General features: G+C 45.6%; 8 protein-coding genes across 8 annotated transcripts; 5 read left to right on the top strand and 3 right to left on the bottom strand.

The window, feature by feature from the left end:
• Positions 1 to 332: 332 nt before the first annotated feature.
• SAMD00019534_054970 (hypothetical protein) lies at positions 333 to 2,080 on the top strand (the record flags this gene model as incomplete). The annotated part of the gene is made up of 6 exons (XM_012898988.1): positions 333 to 437; positions 511 to 684; positions 763 to 852; positions 941 to 1,428; positions 1,505 to 1,715; positions 1,805 to 2,080. 6 exons carry the CDS (start codon positions 333 to 335, stop codon positions 2,078 to 2,080), a joined length of 1,344 nt encoding a protein of 447 aa, XP_012754442.1.
• Positions 2,081 to 2,099: 19 nt separating this feature from the next.
• SAMD00019534_054960 (hypothetical protein) lies at positions 2,100 to 6,218 on the top strand (the record flags this gene model as incomplete). Its single annotated transcript, XM_012898987.1, has 2 exons — positions 2,100 to 5,098; positions 5,180 to 6,218. 2 exons carry the CDS (start codon positions 2,100 to 2,102, stop codon positions 6,216 to 6,218), a joined length of 4,038 nt encoding a protein of 1,345 aa, XP_012754441.1.
• A 208-nt stretch (positions 6,219 to 6,426) lies between these two features.
• Positions 6,427 to 7,693, top strand: SAMD00019534_054950 (hypothetical protein; the record flags this gene model as incomplete). Its single annotated transcript, XM_012898986.1, has 2 exons — positions 6,427 to 6,543; positions 6,632 to 7,693. 2 exons carry the CDS (start codon positions 6,427 to 6,429, stop codon positions 7,691 to 7,693), a joined length of 1,179 nt encoding a protein of 392 aa, XP_012754440.1.
• A 75-nt stretch (positions 7,694 to 7,768) lies between these two features.
• On the bottom strand, positions 7,769 to 11,366 carry SAMD00019534_054940 (hypothetical protein; the record flags this gene model as incomplete). The annotated part of the gene is made up of 7 exons (XM_012898985.1): positions 7,769 to 8,226; positions 8,303 to 9,308; positions 9,376 to 9,555; positions 9,638 to 9,994; positions 10,065 to 10,168; positions 10,252 to 10,515; positions 10,577 to 11,366. The coding sequence occupies 7 exons, from the start codon at positions 11,364 to 11,366 to the stop codon at positions 7,769 to 7,771; spliced, it is 3,159 nt and encodes a 1,052-aa protein (XP_012754439.1).
• A 264-nt stretch (positions 11,367 to 11,630) lies between these two features.
• SAMD00019534_054930 (hypothetical protein) lies at positions 11,631 to 12,894 on the top strand (the record flags this gene model as incomplete). The annotated part of the gene is made up of 2 exons (XM_012898984.1): positions 11,631 to 12,084; positions 12,158 to 12,894. The coding sequence occupies 2 exons, from the start codon at positions 11,631 to 11,633 to the stop codon at positions 12,892 to 12,894; spliced, it is 1,191 nt and encodes a 396-aa protein (XP_012754438.1).
• Positions 12,895 to 12,925: 31 nt separating this feature from the next.
• SAMD00019534_054920 (hypothetical protein) lies at positions 12,926 to 14,062 on the bottom strand (the record flags this gene model as incomplete). Its single annotated transcript, XM_012898983.1, has 3 exons — positions 12,926 to 13,061; positions 13,146 to 13,911; positions 13,996 to 14,062. The coding sequence occupies 3 exons, from the start codon at positions 14,060 to 14,062 to the stop codon at positions 12,926 to 12,928; spliced, it is 969 nt and encodes a 322-aa protein (XP_012754437.1).
• Positions 14,063 to 14,328: 266 nt separating this feature from the next.
• SAMD00019534_054910 (hypothetical protein) lies at positions 14,329 to 14,764 on the top strand (the record flags this gene model as incomplete). Its single annotated transcript, XM_012898982.1, has 2 exons — positions 14,329 to 14,549; positions 14,626 to 14,764. Coding segments are annotated over 2 exons (360 nt in total), but the record flags the coding sequence as incomplete, so codon positions are not given.
• Positions 14,765 to 15,214: 450 nt separating this feature from the next.
• Positions 15,215 to 15,795, bottom strand: SAMD00019534_054900 (hypothetical protein; the record flags this gene model as incomplete). The annotated part of the gene is made up of 3 exons (XM_012898981.1): positions 15,215 to 15,332; positions 15,403 to 15,552; positions 15,722 to 15,795. 3 exons carry the CDS (start codon positions 15,793 to 15,795, stop codon positions 15,215 to 15,217), a joined length of 342 nt encoding a protein of 113 aa, XP_012754435.1.
• Positions 15,796 to 15,956: the final 161 nt, after the last annotated feature.

The raw sequence follows: 15,956 nt of genomic DNA, 5'->3' as shown, positions 1-15,956 counted from the left end.
GAACAATGATGATGATGATGATGGATGGTATCTATCTCTCTATATTCTCAAGTAAATAACAAACATATAATATATGTGTATAAGATATAAACAATATATCCTTATAACCTTTCAGTGTAATTCCCACCGACCCATTACCTTGATTCTTCAAGAATGAAGTCATTCTTCGTGGTTTTGATGTGGTCCCTAGATTGATTTCAAATGAAGCGAACTTCGCCAATATCGTTGTTTGTTTTGAAGTGCCAACTTGGCGCGAACTTATCTGAACCTCGTGTTGATCATACCTACATTATATACTTAGTCATAGAGATAGAGAGAGAGAGAGGTAGTAAATGACGGACAAGAAAGACAGCGCATCAGTGACAACAGCTGTTCGTGATCCCTCAGTGTTCAATTATAACTTTGATCGTGAGATCATCACTGATCAAGACTCAATCGTATGTTGTTCAACTGCTGGTGTTACTATACATCAATTACTACTGCTGACTTACCAACAACTACAACATATAGAGCAAAGAGTTGAATAGCTTTGAAGACAAACTATCCAATCTATTTGATTATTATATAAAGCCAAGCTCAGCCTCAAAGGATCAGATTGCAGCTGGAAAGATTACAATCAAAGGTGTCGAACATACTCTATCAACACAGTTACAGAAGTTCATCAATGATCTAAGTTCATTACTTGTATGACCGACATGATATGATACGACAGTGACATGATCTAACTCATTCATTCATTCATTCAATCAATCAATCACTTAGGACTTGGACCAGATCACTACATTCATCTTTATCAATTCATACTCAACTAATGTTCGATCACTAGTATATGAGAGGACAGACCTCTTTGATGTATGTTCATTCATCCGATTCGCCCAAGTATCACGCTCTGGCAACTGACACCCCTCCACCATCCTCCATCCCATTGCGACAACAATAGCTGTTTGAGTATTACTATCGTGATCGTTACTTGTTACTATCATTGGTGTCATCATTGATAAAGAAGGCGAATGATCCAAACAGTCTATATAATGAAGTGGCCACAAAGTGTGTCGAGCAGAATAGACAGGGCTGGGAGACAAAGCTGTTGGCAAACATCCAGCAGTTGGCCACCTTTCAGATACCCGAGTATCTACGCGATCATCCACAGTTGCACCAAGCATACAAGGAGCATGTGCTTCAAGAGCAGCAGTTGCTGATGGAGATTGTCTTTCTACTTTATTACACCAAGCAGCGAATCTCCTTCCCCAAGGACTTCAAGCAGGTGTTCACTCGATTCCAACAGATCAACCTTGGCTCATACTCTGACATACTCATGCGATCCGAGAGTCTACATCCAACACTGCGTCACATCGAATACATCTCAGTGTTGACCTGTTTGTTCGCCATTGGTGACCTGTCCAAGGGCAAGTTCAAAGATCTCAGCGAGTAAGTCGGCCCCGTGGTCCTGGCCCATCTTGCCCATCACTCCTCCACTCACATTTCCATCAACCTCCAATCATAGGACCGACAAGATGGACGTGTTGAACATGCTCAAGATGTTTGAGACCAACTCAATGTCACATGCCTCTGCCACAATCATATACTCAGTGCTCCTCCACATTCATGGCGAGACACTTGGACCAGAGTTCAAGGAGATACTCTCAAAATGTCTAAGATACGATCCATTCAACTATGTACAGCAGGTCATCGATTGTAAATACCTCACTGGAAGTGTATGTTCTTGACTTAATCTTTCAATCAATCAATCATTCAATCAATGATCATTCCTGGACTAACCATGATCAATCAATCAATCAATCAGTTCTCCGCCTTTGGATATGTGGAAACGATACAATTGTTCATTAGCAGGTTCACAATGGTATATGACTTGGAGTCCACTAATATACAGTCTGTGGACACTCTGTTTGATATATATGTCAAGGCCAACAAGCTATATCGACCAACGCTACAAGATCTGATCTCACATGATCTATTCAAATACGCCATGTCTGAGAAGGTTCTCATCCAACACTTTGAAAAGGTGTCCAACCTTCTCTGTGCATCCATCGATGACCAAGAGTCTGCTGACTATCTGTGAGTACCCACCCGAGCCCACCATGCAAGATGGCCTCGAACTAACGCCTCTCCTCTCCACTCCACGCCACGCCACGCCAAACAGGTTCAAACTCATACTTAACATTAATATTACACAGTTCCAACAGGTCATTAGTTTGAATGAACTTGAACATTTGTTGAGCCACTCGTTTGAATCGGTGGACTCACAGGAGGACACGTATACGGGCATCGCCACTGCTTATCTACCATTGCACAATCACTCTGTGTTCAAGGGGGCATACAAGTGCTTCAAGGTATCCCAACAAACACAAACTGCCACCGTGGTATACTCATTGGGCGATCGATTGTTGGACATTCTGGACAAGTTCTCTCGACATCCCAGCACATGGTCAGCAGAGATCACATCAACATTCGTGGCCAGCCTCAAGCTGATACACCAGCTGGCACAACATCACAACAATGCCCGTGTGTACTTCTTTGCCGTGCTCAACTCCAATCGCATCAGCGACTCGCTCATTGACATTGTCTACCAGATCAGCGAGGGCAACACCCAACTCAACGTCATCCAGCACATTATCTCGCTGTTTGCCAACTTTGCCACCAACTTCCCCACCGAGGTGCTCAACTTCCTGTGCGAGAAGGGCATCTGGATGCAGGGCGCAACATCTGGCTCGCAGTACCGCAAGGGTAGCTTCCTCTATCTCTACGATGTTGAGAAGAGCACCAAACACTTCACGATCACTCGTCAGATGGTCACGCTGTTTGTCAACTATGTGAACGCGGTGATCGTGGGCAACACGGCCACCCGCCTCGACACCAAGCATCAGTCGGCGCTCGACTCGATCGTATCTTTCATGTTCCAGGTCATCTCGGACTATTGGATCATTCGCGAAGACAGCATGCAGCACAACCGTCGCATCCTACACGATGTGTTCAACTCGTTCGCCATCATCATCACCAAGACCAACTGCATCACCCCCGCGCCATACTTGCAGGCGCTATCTGGCAGGATAGCTCGCGCACTCTGCCACCCTGGACCAGTGCAGTCCACCCTCATTGCGGCGGTCGACCCACCCACCGTCGACGCCGACCTCTCCGACGAGGTAGTCGCCTCCCGTGACGAACTGTCCTGCGCCGCGCTCATCCTCCTTCAGACTTTGTTAGACCAACACTCACTCGAGCGTTCATTCGCCGAGTCCTTGGTTAACTCCATCCTCTATCCAGTCAAGCCCAACACTCCCAGCCTGTTCTCAACATTGATCAACACAATCTCGATGCCAGTTGTGGCGGTCTCCCGCGCCGCCGCAACACTTTGCTCGCTGATCATATTGATTCGCATCGACAAGGAGTTCTACATCTCATCACTCGTTTCTGATCAAGAGATCACCAACCTGGCCAAGTTGATCGCGATGAGTGGCGACCCCAATCAGCCACTGACCCTCCACTCAATCATTGGCCTGCTCAAGGAGCTCTCGGTGTCACAGTTCCAGCTAACCGACCGTCTGTTGATGAGCATCGGCGTCAATGAGCTGATCAAGATACTCAAGCTGAACGACCCACCACTCAACAACGAGCTCTACCCCCTGCTCGACAACATCCACGCCAACTCAATCTATTACGGCCAGTTCTTGCACGACCTACACAGCCACAAGGACTTCTGGACAGAGTTGATCGATCCCAAGAACAAGACAGGCAGTGTCGTGGCGGCGGCCACGCTACGAATCATCTCGGCGCAGGCATTGTCAATGACTGCATTCTCCAACAAGAATGTACAGCCCCTGGCTGCAGAGAATGGATACAGCTCGTCAGAGCGATCATTTGTCCTGCGCGTACAGGAAGTGTTCCAAGGACCAAAGATTGAAAAGTACATCGACCGATATATCAGTCGACCAAACATCGTGGAGCTATACACACTGCGCGAGACACTCATCAACCTGTGCGCCAACAACAAGGGCCAACTGCCAGAGTTTGGCATGTTGATCCTGTCCCCGCAACAAACTTCCTCCAGCAACAACAGCAACAACAGCAACAACAGCAGCAATGGTGCTAACAACAACAACAAAGACTTGATGTACGACTTGGATGCAATTCAGAAGCTGTTCAAGATTGATGCCGACAGACTCGACCTCATTGGCCTGCTGAGACAGTGGAACGACGCTGTGCAGAGACAGCAGCAACAACTCGAGTTGGCACGAGCATTCTCGAGGTTTGTTCGCGTGTCGCAGCTCACCAACAAGAGTGAGCTGCTGCTCAAGTCCCACGACGGGCTAGACCGCGAGAAGGAGCTGGTGTCGCTGATCCTCAAGCTGGCCGACGCAGCACTGGTCGATTCGTTGGACATTGGCCAATCATCAATGTGCGCCGAGGAGTCTGAATGGCTGCAGACAATATTTGAAGTGATCGCCGTGGCATCGTCATCCCTGATTCTTGACAAATCTGGTGACTTGGCGCCACGAACCACTCAACAATTGCTGCCACACTTTAGTCAATTACTGCTGAGGTATCTCAAGTTCCTGGACAACGTCAACAACAACACCGACTGCACTATATTCTATCTGTTGGTATCATCACTGTTGTCTGTGACGCGCAGATCGGTTCAAGTACCACTGGCACTCTACAAACAGTTGATATCGCCACTGTCATCGCTCATACTATGCAAGTGGCAACAGCCACAGTCCGTGGCCAACAACAACAACAACAGCAACAACAACAACAAACGATCACCATCACTCTCCAACATCTCAATCTACACATTACAATCAATTATCTTTAGAATCGAGACTCATGCCAACATACCCTCGGTATTCCCCAACGATCTGATCTACCACCTCATCCAGACACTCAGGAGGAGTCTGAATGTGGAAGGCGGCGACACATCCAATGACGCAACACTGCCCGACATCACGACGGCCAATGCCATCTTGGAGCTATTCATCACTTTTACGCGACAGCCATTGCTTGGCGAGCTGTTGATCGTCAAGGACATCATATCGACGCTCTCATCCATCGAGCTCAAATATCTCCAACTGTCCATCCTCCCGTATATCTCTGCAACCGATCAATCAAACTCAGAGAGCGTACTATATCACAACAACACATCGTTCATCAATCAGTGGCACAGGCTGTGGTCAAAGTGTCTCACACTGACAATCTCGCTGGCCAACTCACATGGACACAGCGACCGCGTGGCCGAGCAGTTGTTGGAGTTTGTCGTGTCACACAAGGAGCGATTCATTTATTATGCCGACCCACGCTGCTTCCTACATTGCCACGCACAGCAGTATCTCACCAAGCAGTGGATCAAGCAATTGTCCAAGCTGACGTATATCATCTACCTGCTCTCCAAGTCCACCAAACGATTCTACCTGACGTATCGCGTGTTTGCCGACCTTCAAGAGTTGTGCCATCGCCTGGTGCTCATCCTCACCGCGCAGATTGACGAGCATCTGTTCATCGAGAGGCATTTCAAGGCCATGACACTGAAGGAGAAGCGTCTTAATCAGTCCAGCAAGCCCAAGGTGCCCGGCACACCCTCGCAAGGACCCAAAGAGTCTGTGCTCACTCTCTCATTGCTGTCCAACTCTGCGTCTAGGCCGTCCACATCCACTATGGAGCCCACAGACTTTACAAGGAAGATCGAGAATCAATACTACGTCACTCTGCGCAATGTGCTCTACTCATTGGTCAACTTCCATTACTACATACGCGTCTGCCAGGAGTTCGTCCCAGTCATACCTCACTCCTTGGGTAAAGCAACGTTTGGCACATACCTTTTCATCAATCAGTTGTCGTGCTCTCAGCTCAAGTCGGGCGATCCCACTAGGAGCCTGCCAAAGAAGAGACAGGAGTTGGTCAAGCAGATTGGCGAGCTCAACTGTCTGCTGCTGTCATTGTTGGCAGCATCACACAACATCCGTGACGAGGAAATCATGTCCAGTGTCGAATATGTAAAGACACAGTTCTGCGAGCAACCATCGCGTCAGCATCCTGGCGTCGCACAACAGACTACACCTCCACGCGTTCCCTCATCGCCACTCATGCACCGAACATCATCATCACATCTTCCAACAGTGTCCTCAACAGGCGCTGGACTTGGTAGCAGTCCTGTATCCAAGCCAGACGATCAGTTCTTCTTGACCCTGGCAAGGATGATCAAATAAATACATTGTGTATTGTTCTTTGGAAGAGTTCCTTGATTTGCGGGGTACCCCCACCTTACATCTTAAGGGTCCTTGACCCAACTTTGTGATTGAGTGGGGTGGGCTTTTGACGACTTCTTTGATTGGCTCAACTAAACACAACATTAGTCCACGAAAGCAATCACAAAACAATTCATACAACATATAACTAAATACAAATACAGATAAAATGGCATCATCTCGAGAGGTCAAGAGATATTCAATTCTTTTGGCCGTCTGTGGCTTCATATTCTTGATCTTTGCCTCAATTGGACTTGGTGTTACCTTCGCAAATCTTGTCCCAAGTGTAAGTTATATTAGTGTCCACGATTGTCTGATTGGTTGATCGATCACCCGCCCACTCACTCACACACTCAATTACTCAATGTTCACAGATCCAAAAGGCAAATGGATATTCTAGGGCGCAGTGCAATGTCACTGCCGTTCAAACAGTTGCCGACTGCTACTCCAGTCAATGTGCCACCTATAATAATGAGATTTGGTGGTATCCAGTTTGGGGTCCAGGTTTCTTCTTCATCTATGTTGGTGGCAGTGGATCATCCAACAGTTACAACAACGGTGATGACGATGGTGGAGACGACGATGATGGAGGGATGGACGGAGAGTCTGGCGACAGCGGCGGCGGCGACGATTTCGACGGCGATGCAGGCGGCGAAGACGGAGGATTTGACATTGGTGGCGACGACTTCAAGGGAGCCTCAGCCAACACTCCAGGCACCACCACCGGCGGCGACCTTATCGTTTACACTCAGGAGATCAAGCAATTCAAACAGCAACAGAGACAGCAAGCAGCATTGGCTGCCAGAGAATATTTGGCAACACTAGCAACAGACTTTGAGGCAGTCGAGTCTACAAGCTCGGAAGCATCATGGACAAGCAGTGAAGCAGCAGCCTGTGGCTACAACTATTGTGCACAGGGTGTTGACTATGTCAGCTTCACCGATGGAGACAACGTCCAGCACAACAGCACAATTCGTGGACTCTGGTCCTCGGATGAGGGCTGGGTCGCCGCCTACATGGCCAACTTTGTCAAGGGCTCCTCATACAACTGCTACTACCAACGCGCACAGCCACAGAATGTCATGTGGTTCCCACCTCCACCCTACGACAAGGGATCACTTATAATGATCTGCTTCTTCTTTGGTCTGGCACTCATCTCACTGATTGGCACACTCATCTACACCATCAAGTACTTCAAGGCCAAGCATGACAGCAAGCATGAGAGCTGCCACGTGGACAATGAGCACAAGAAGCCATCGGCCATCGTCGACAACAAGTACAACAACTACCAGATTGTCTACCAGCAATTGCCAGAGACCTACCAGGTGCAGGAGGGAGGCTACTACCAATACAGCTACGGTATCCCCTACAACCCAACCTCCAATGATGGTCCCGCCCCAAGTGCCCCATCAGCCTCCAACATCAACATCAACTAGGCTCGGTCACATGTGCCTGGCTGCCCTCGATTGTGAGCCACGATATATTTACATATACAGGTTTATTGGTCAAGTCTACACACCTGGATTGACTGTCGCCATTGCAGTTGTTGCTGGCTTCACTCGATGTAAGATAAACAACCTATCACTTTCCCTCAGCATTGTTGACGCCGATGGATTGGTGTGCACAAACTTGCCGCCACTATCGTCGGTCTTTGTTCTGAATAGCGCTAGACATATGACGCCACAGTTGAGCAGGGACTCGAACAGGTAGCCAAAGCGGTGTCCAATGTACTCGGGTGGCACGTCTACCTGGAAGACTTTGGCACGACTGTTGCGATGGTGGTCTGACTTGCCCACCAGGATCTGGATGATTGCCAACAGGTGAGGGTTAAAGAAGCTCTGACAGAGAAGACTATCAAAGATGTTACTCAGGAACACGTTTCCACTGGCGAATGATGGTGCCATGTAGTACGGGTCCTTCTGATTCCATTGCTGGTTATTAGGTAGTAGTTGGAGGTTAAGTGGGTCGGCTAAAGATTGGTAGATTGATTGATAGCTGAATGGTTAGAACATGATGACGGTGATCATGGTGCCTAATATGCTTACTTAGTTCATAGATTGGATATATGTCCAATGACTTTACGAGCTCCTTGATCGAGACAATGGTGGAGATGGTGGCCTTGTCCTTGAGATAGGGCTCGTTGCTCTGTACCTCCAATGACATGACAATGAGTTTGGAGCACTTGAGTATGCCTGCTCGTTTGAGATCCTTCATACTACGTGATTGTCCATTCACGACGTAGATGTAGGGGTAGGAGCATATTCTCTCCCACTCATCCATTGGGAACTCCTGTGTGAGAATGACTATTGGCTCGTAACGACGCAAGTAGTTCTCGCGCAACGGTCTTATAAAGGCGTCGACATGGTAGATGGGGCCAGTGAGGATGATGTGCTTGTTGACCGAGGTGATGTCCTCGACCGAGTTGACCAGACTGTCTTCAAAGCTGTGATTCGTCCAGAATCGACGAACAACCTTGACAGACTCTGAGAGTGAGGGGATCGCAGGTGGAGGCGGGATAGTCATTGAATGATTGATATGACTTAGATTTGGCGAGGTGGTTGGCGTCGATGTGGAGCTGTATGTCGTGTCCGAGGGCATTGAACTGAACACCTCGCTTGCCATTGGACTGTCGGTGTCTGGTCCGCTGTGCATTGTTGTGTGAACAGTGTCCAAACTGGACAAGTCATAGTTCATCTCCTTCTTCTTGTCAATGAGTAGTTTGCGGAGAGACTTCTTTGATGCCTTGGTCCTCGCCCTGCTCACCTCGGAGATCTCAAGCTTGCATCTATATATTGATGTGTCGGGATCGTACTTCCAGACCACCTTTGCCTCCTGCTCCTTGTCCTCCTCAAGCTCAGGCTGTCTCTCTTCAATGTGATAGTGAGATACGCCCTTTATCCTCAGGGCTGCCATCCTAGTCTTTGCCAACAAGATGCCTCTATCCTTTGGTTGAATGATATAATGTGGTGCTGGGTTCAACTTGATCCTTGGCTTCCTATTGATCAATGATTCGATACCAAACACAATCATTCCAAAGCAATGGAAGATGAACTGATTATATTCAATGAGAAATGTTAGTACATGACGTGGACACAATGGATTCTACAAGGGTACATACCTTGGCTGCACAACGGAATTGCATTCCAACGAAAGCAGAGGAGAATGACTCTGTGAAGATCTCATATCCATTGCCTGAACCATACTCATCAACGTCTTTGTAGGTGGTCAGATCCGATCGCAGAAGATTCATGATGAATGTGTTGAATCCAGGTGATAGACATGACTGTGCCATTAGGTTCTGTTGTGGCGGTCGTGTGTATGTGAGTGAATGAGTGATGTGATGTTGGCCTGTCTTGAATCAAACAACATGGTATACATACCATCTTCAACTCTTGGACGGAGATGACTTGAGTGGCACCAGCTGACATCATCTTGGGTATTAGCTTTGGATTCATTATCTGTGTGAAGATGGGCACCTTTGGAACAAAGGTTCGTGTGGACATCACTCTCAAGATGTTCTCCAAGTCATCATTGATGTCATCAATGTACTGTTTGGAAAAGACAAATATACTACTGGCCTTCTTGATGTTGGCCCTAAGTACATCATCACCTTTTCCACTCGTTCCTTTGATATAAATACACATATGCTTGGTCGTCACTCCTTGTGATAGAGCTTGGTAATACTCTGGTGGATCATCATTTGAGAATATCACCAGTGGCATCCTCTTGATACGTGACTACAAGTTGATGAAGGTGTCATTCAATCATTCAATCAACATTGTCTTGATGACCCATCACAATACATACATTATTGAAGTATTCATTCACGAATGTGTTCAATGATCGCTCATAGATGTTACCGACAACAGCTACAAACTTCTTATTGTTGGTCCTGTATGCTCCATGCCATGCTGTATCAATCAATCAATCAATCACGTGATTGATTAGTATGAGTGATCACAAGATTAAGCGATGAGTGATATGGTATACATACGCTTTCTTTCATTTAGATATCCAAGTAGTTGTGTTGTCTTTACTGGGATGTAGATGAGACCAGTGAGGATGATTACAGATATAAGTAGACGACCAACGATCGTCTTTGGTGAAATATCTCCATAGCCAACTGTTGACAATGTGACTACGGCAAAGTAAATTGAATGATGGAATGGTACCGACTCGACTGATGTAATCATCGATGCGACGAGCACAATGAATATAACCAATGATACCAACAGTTGACTTGTCTTTAAGAATGTTGCTGTTGTAACACATCCGAGTTAGTATGTATTCGAATGAATGAATGAATGAATGATACATACTTCCTACACCATGTAACTTGAATAGTCTTGGTGCCATGAGGATGCGAAGCACTCTGAGGAAACCAAGTGGGATGACGTTGACCAGGGAGTTGGGCAACAGTGTGACGATGATGGGGAGGAGTGAGAGGATGTCGAGCCAGGTGCTGACCTTGAGCATGTACTTGCGCCTGTTCTTGGTGAGCACAAGTCGTCGAACAAAGTCAAAGATGAAGAAGATTGAGAACACCAAGAGGATGGAGTTGAGCGTGTGATATGATGTCGTCTCGACCTCGATGTAGCTCATTGCAATGAAGATGCCAACAGAGACGACACTGAGCACGATGTTGATGTGCTCCAGCACAAAGTCCAACTTGATATACATCTTCTTGTAAAGGATCATCTTTCGACGCCTGTTCTCCTCTTCGTCGGGATCGTCGAGTTGATGGAATGTGTCCAGGTCGATCTCCGAGTCGATTTGATCTTCATCGGTTTCATTGTTGTTGTCATCGTCGTCCTCTTCAAGTTCGAGCTGAGCATGTATGTCATCTACTGCATCAGAGTTGTTGCCTCCTTTTGTTATTGATGGCAATACCATCATGTCGTCATCTAAATGATCATCAATGCCCAGGTCATGATCATCTGTATAATGCTGTCCATTGTTATTGTTGTTATTATTAGACATTGACATTGGCGGCAATGGTGGAGGTGGCGGAGGAGGAGAAGTTTGTGCTATTTGTTGTGGCTGTGACGGTGAACGCAATGTACGCATCAACACCGAGTTTGATGAAGCACCTTCATCATTACTACTCATATTGTATTGTATCTCTCTATATTTGTTATTATTAATACTTCATGAGATTCATTTGAATTGTGAGGAGACTCACAAAACAACACAACTGAGTTCAAGATTTTAGTTAAACAGGGAGATTGGACAAATGAGGGTAATTGTTGTTGAACCAACGTTTCAAAAACATCGAATTCTCAGAAAATGTTATGTTTCATCAATATTATAGACACATTTGACATAGTTATTCATTCAAACTCATTAACATCATACAGGTACAAATAATAAACAATGCAATCTACACAGTCCAGCACTCAATTCACTGGAGGTTCACCACTTATAGTCGCCAGTCAAGCATTTGGACAATCATCATCAACAACAACAACAACTGTGCCATCACTATCTCTAACATCACAGCCACTACCACAACTTCAACAACTACAACCTACTGGAACTCCATTGACCTTTACATTGGCATCAAATGTTTCATCTTCGTCATCGTCATCTTCATCTTCGTCATCTTCTTCATCAAACACTGTGACACAACATCAGAGACTTGCTGCCAAACTTCCTCCAAAGAAAGACATTGCAGTTGATAGGGCAGAGATCATACAGTTCCAAACGCCAGGACATCAATCCACACTTCTAGTATCCAACCTCCCAAAGACAGTGACCACCTCTCAGATAAATGAACGATTCTCCCCATATGGCCTGATACATGACATCATCTCCTATGAAGGTTGGTGTAAGTATCATCTTTCATTCATTCATTCAAATTCCCCAATGTCTCACTCACCCAATCAATCAATCACATATAGACTTGGTCAAGTATTACTCAAAGATTGCTGCACAGAGAGCTTATAATGATTGTTATGGCACTGAAGAGTTTGGATCTCCGATGAGGATATCATTCTCAAAGCGTGTGGACTCGGTGGAACTGCGTCATGATCAGATGGTCAACTTGATCAATCATTATGTTGGCTTCTCATCATGGTCCACACAGATTATCAGTCTTTTACAAGTGGCCTACATCAACAACTCGGAGAAACAACGCGAGATGCACGAGAGCGACATGATGCCCATTGAGGAGATGCTGGCACTTGGTCTCGTGCCTCACGAGCACTGCTATGAGTTCCACACAACGGTGCGCATGCGACTCAAAGATAGACGAACTTTCGATGCCGTGGGCATTGGCATGGTGGACTCTCCCAATCGTTTGGACTCTTATAACTTCTCACGCAAGGCATCCATCACCAATGCTAGGAAAGCATTGTTTTCCAACTTGGCCATTGTGATTGTGGACGATCAAATACTATTACACATTGTCAATCAATCAATTGATGATCAATGGGAAGCACAACGTGATGGATTAAACAAGAAGATGAGGTTGGAAGATGCTCCATTCGATCCATTCGATCCAAAGCTCAATGAAGAGTTCCATCAAATTCAAGAGGCCAAATTATTGGAACAACAACAACTTCAACAACAACAAATGTTGTTGGAGCAAGAGCAACTGCAGGCGCAGGTACAAGTACCTGATCAAATGCAACAATAATAATAATAGCCATAATATTTGTACATACAAATCATTGGCATCCAATGCCAGAGTTTATCATCAACTTCTTGATCTCTTCAAAGGCCAACAATGTAATCGATGAGTTTGGAATGACCTTCATTGTGTTTGGTAACACTCCGCGATAGAATCCATATATTCCCTCAGACCTGGATATGACAACAACATTGATCAGTCAGTAATCTCGCTCGCTCAATCATTCAATCGATCAATCAATCAATCAAATAACATACCTATAAATCTTTCTGGCGACATCGAGCGTGCCAGTGTATACAACTTTGTCCTTGCCTGGGATATTCCTCTCGTCTTGGAGACGAGTCTTGATCACTTGGAAGGGATAAAGCGATGTGCTGGCCAGGAACTTGGATAGACAGCCAGCGGCGAAGATCTCTGTTTTGGTCAGCTCGCCAAGGGGCTTGCCGCCAGCACGTCGACAAAAGAATTGTTTGATCTCGTCGTATGTGGACATCTGGATGCCACCGTGGAAGGTCAGCCAGAGACCTGGCACGACACCCTTGTACAAGCCAAAGAATCCCTCGCCCGTCACTGTCTTTCTCAGACCGTCGATGAAGCCAGTGTAGTAGCTGGGCGAGCCTGGCGTCTGCAGCTGCATCCTGGTCTTGATCAGGAAGATTGGATTGGTGATGAACACCTGCGACATGCCGGCGGCCACACCCGCGCCGAAGCCCATGTATATTGGCAGTGTCTCTGTGCCCGTCTGCTTCTTGAGCATGTTCTTGAAGGTCTCGTAGAAGTGCATGTAGACGCCCCATGCCACACTGTTTGCAATGACAGTGGGTCCGATGCCTCTCCAAAATTGGGAAGGTCCTTCATTACGAAGCACTGTGAAGAATGTACCAATGAGGCCTGGTCTAGGTGCTGCCACTGTACCTGTTGCCGCATAACCAGAGCCTTGCAATCTAACCTTCAACATATCAAATGGTTGCAATACAGCAATTGATACTGTTGAGCCCAATGCAGCTGACACTCCATCAAAGACTGTTTGTTATGTTGTTATACATATGACATTATGTTGTTAGTATGTTATTGAATGAATGGATGTGGTCTCATGGCGAGACTTACATGGTGTCAACTTCTTTGGTGGGACTGTTGCGGGGCCTGATGGACCCTTCTGATCAGTCTCTGTCATGTTCTGATTGATCAATTATCAAATATATATATATATATATTTTAATACAACAAGAATGATTGATTGATTGACGATGGAATCTTCACTCAAATAGGTTCTGCACCAGTCTAGAATCGATTCGTGAAAGAGACGGAAGTCCCAACAAAAGTTGATAAAACGATGAATTTTTACACTTTTTGGGAATGTTGCACCTATTTCACTCGTGTCATCTCAATTCACTTCATTCACTTTATCACTATCAACAACCTTGTTATACATACAGATAGATATATTATATACAGATGGCTACACCATTCATCATTGGTCTAGCTGTTGCTGGAGCTGCTTACGCTACACGTGGTGCTATTAGAATAGCATCAAAGATCAAAGCTGATCCTCGTTCAATATTCAATGCTGGTGGATCTAGCGCTACAGCAATGGGTAGTTTCACCGAAGGCTTTGCAACAAAGATGAACAAGAAGGAAGCTGCTGCTGTACTTGGTATTGAGTATGTACCATAACATTCACATTCATATTCAATCAATCAACAACATTAATGATTGACTAATACAATCAACCAACAGGGAGTCTGCTGATGAGAAGACTATAAAGGAGAAGCATAAGAAGCTGATGATTAGGAATCATCCAGATAAGGGTGGATCATCATACCTGGCGACCAAGGTTAATGAAGCTAAGAACGTCATGCTTGGAAGACAATCATCACAGTAACAACGCTCGTTGACAACAACGAACACTCTCGAAACACACACAAGTACTCTACACTCTCTCAATGTCAGAACGACTGGCAAGCGACATATACACAGGAGCTCCAATCAATCATTCAATATATGGCCGGTCATCGCTGCCTTTGTATATTTATCAACATCAACACCATCAACTTCAACATCATTATAACGAGGCGAATAATACCAGACGACTGGTTGATCGTCTTGTCGAACAGTCCTTATAGTTGTCAGTCAGTCAGTCAGATCATCAAGATGTGCTATGGCAACCAACAACAACCAAACACCGCGTGCGCCAAACAATGTCACAATGCCAATGTCCAACTTCATTGTCAATGTCAATGTCAATAAACCATTATAGGAGCTCCCAAATCAATCATCCATCCAACCATGTTCAATGTACAATGCAGAATGATATATTCATTAACCATTAACCTCCATGCAGAGTCGATATGAAAGAGATTGTATCGCCATCCTCGACCACATAATCGATGCCACCGTCCAGCTCCCAATCCGCGTCGTTGATCAGAACAAGTATACCTGGTCGACTAAAGTAGTAGTGATGGTTAATGAGGTGACCAACAATCATAACCTTTCAACTCTGTTGACCCAACATACACAGTTCCATTATCTACAAATAACTCTGGTCTCTCCTTTACATGATTGTCACGCATCCAATGTACCAGCTCCTTCAAAGGTATAGTATCACGGCCATTCAACTCATAACTATGATTCTTCTTGTTTGAGAACAGTATCTCCAATCCTCCACTGACATTGATTATGATTGAATATGATTGAGTATGATTGATTGATCGTTCAAAGATGTGAGTTCAAAGGTCCACTCACTCGCTCGCTCATTCATCAACATCATCATGGTATGTATTATACACACCTTAACTCTATATTAACAATCATTGTTCAACTTATCTATATATACATGTATGTCTCGAGACCAATCGTCTCAACATCAAACTGTGTGAGGGTATGTCTGTGAGGGTATCTGACTCTCATTCAAACCCAAATTGTTGTAACGATACTAAACGTTGAAGATTGAACGAATGGGATTTTGTATTTTAATTTAATTTTTAAAAATCAAAGTGTGAGTGAAAAGGTCTGAGGCGTCTTGATGACACTCGCTTGCAAGACGATACTTACAAACACTTTTGGTCGCG

This window comes from Acytostelium subglobosum (assembly GCF_000787575.1).
Source record: "Acytostelium subglobosum LB1 DNA, scaffold: scaffold10, whole genome shotgun sequence".
Classification (NCBI taxonomy): Eukaryota; Evosea; class Eumycetozoa; order Acytosteliales; family Acytosteliaceae; genus Acytostelium; species Acytostelium subglobosum.
This window is presented reverse-complemented; position numbering and strand designations above follow the sequence as displayed.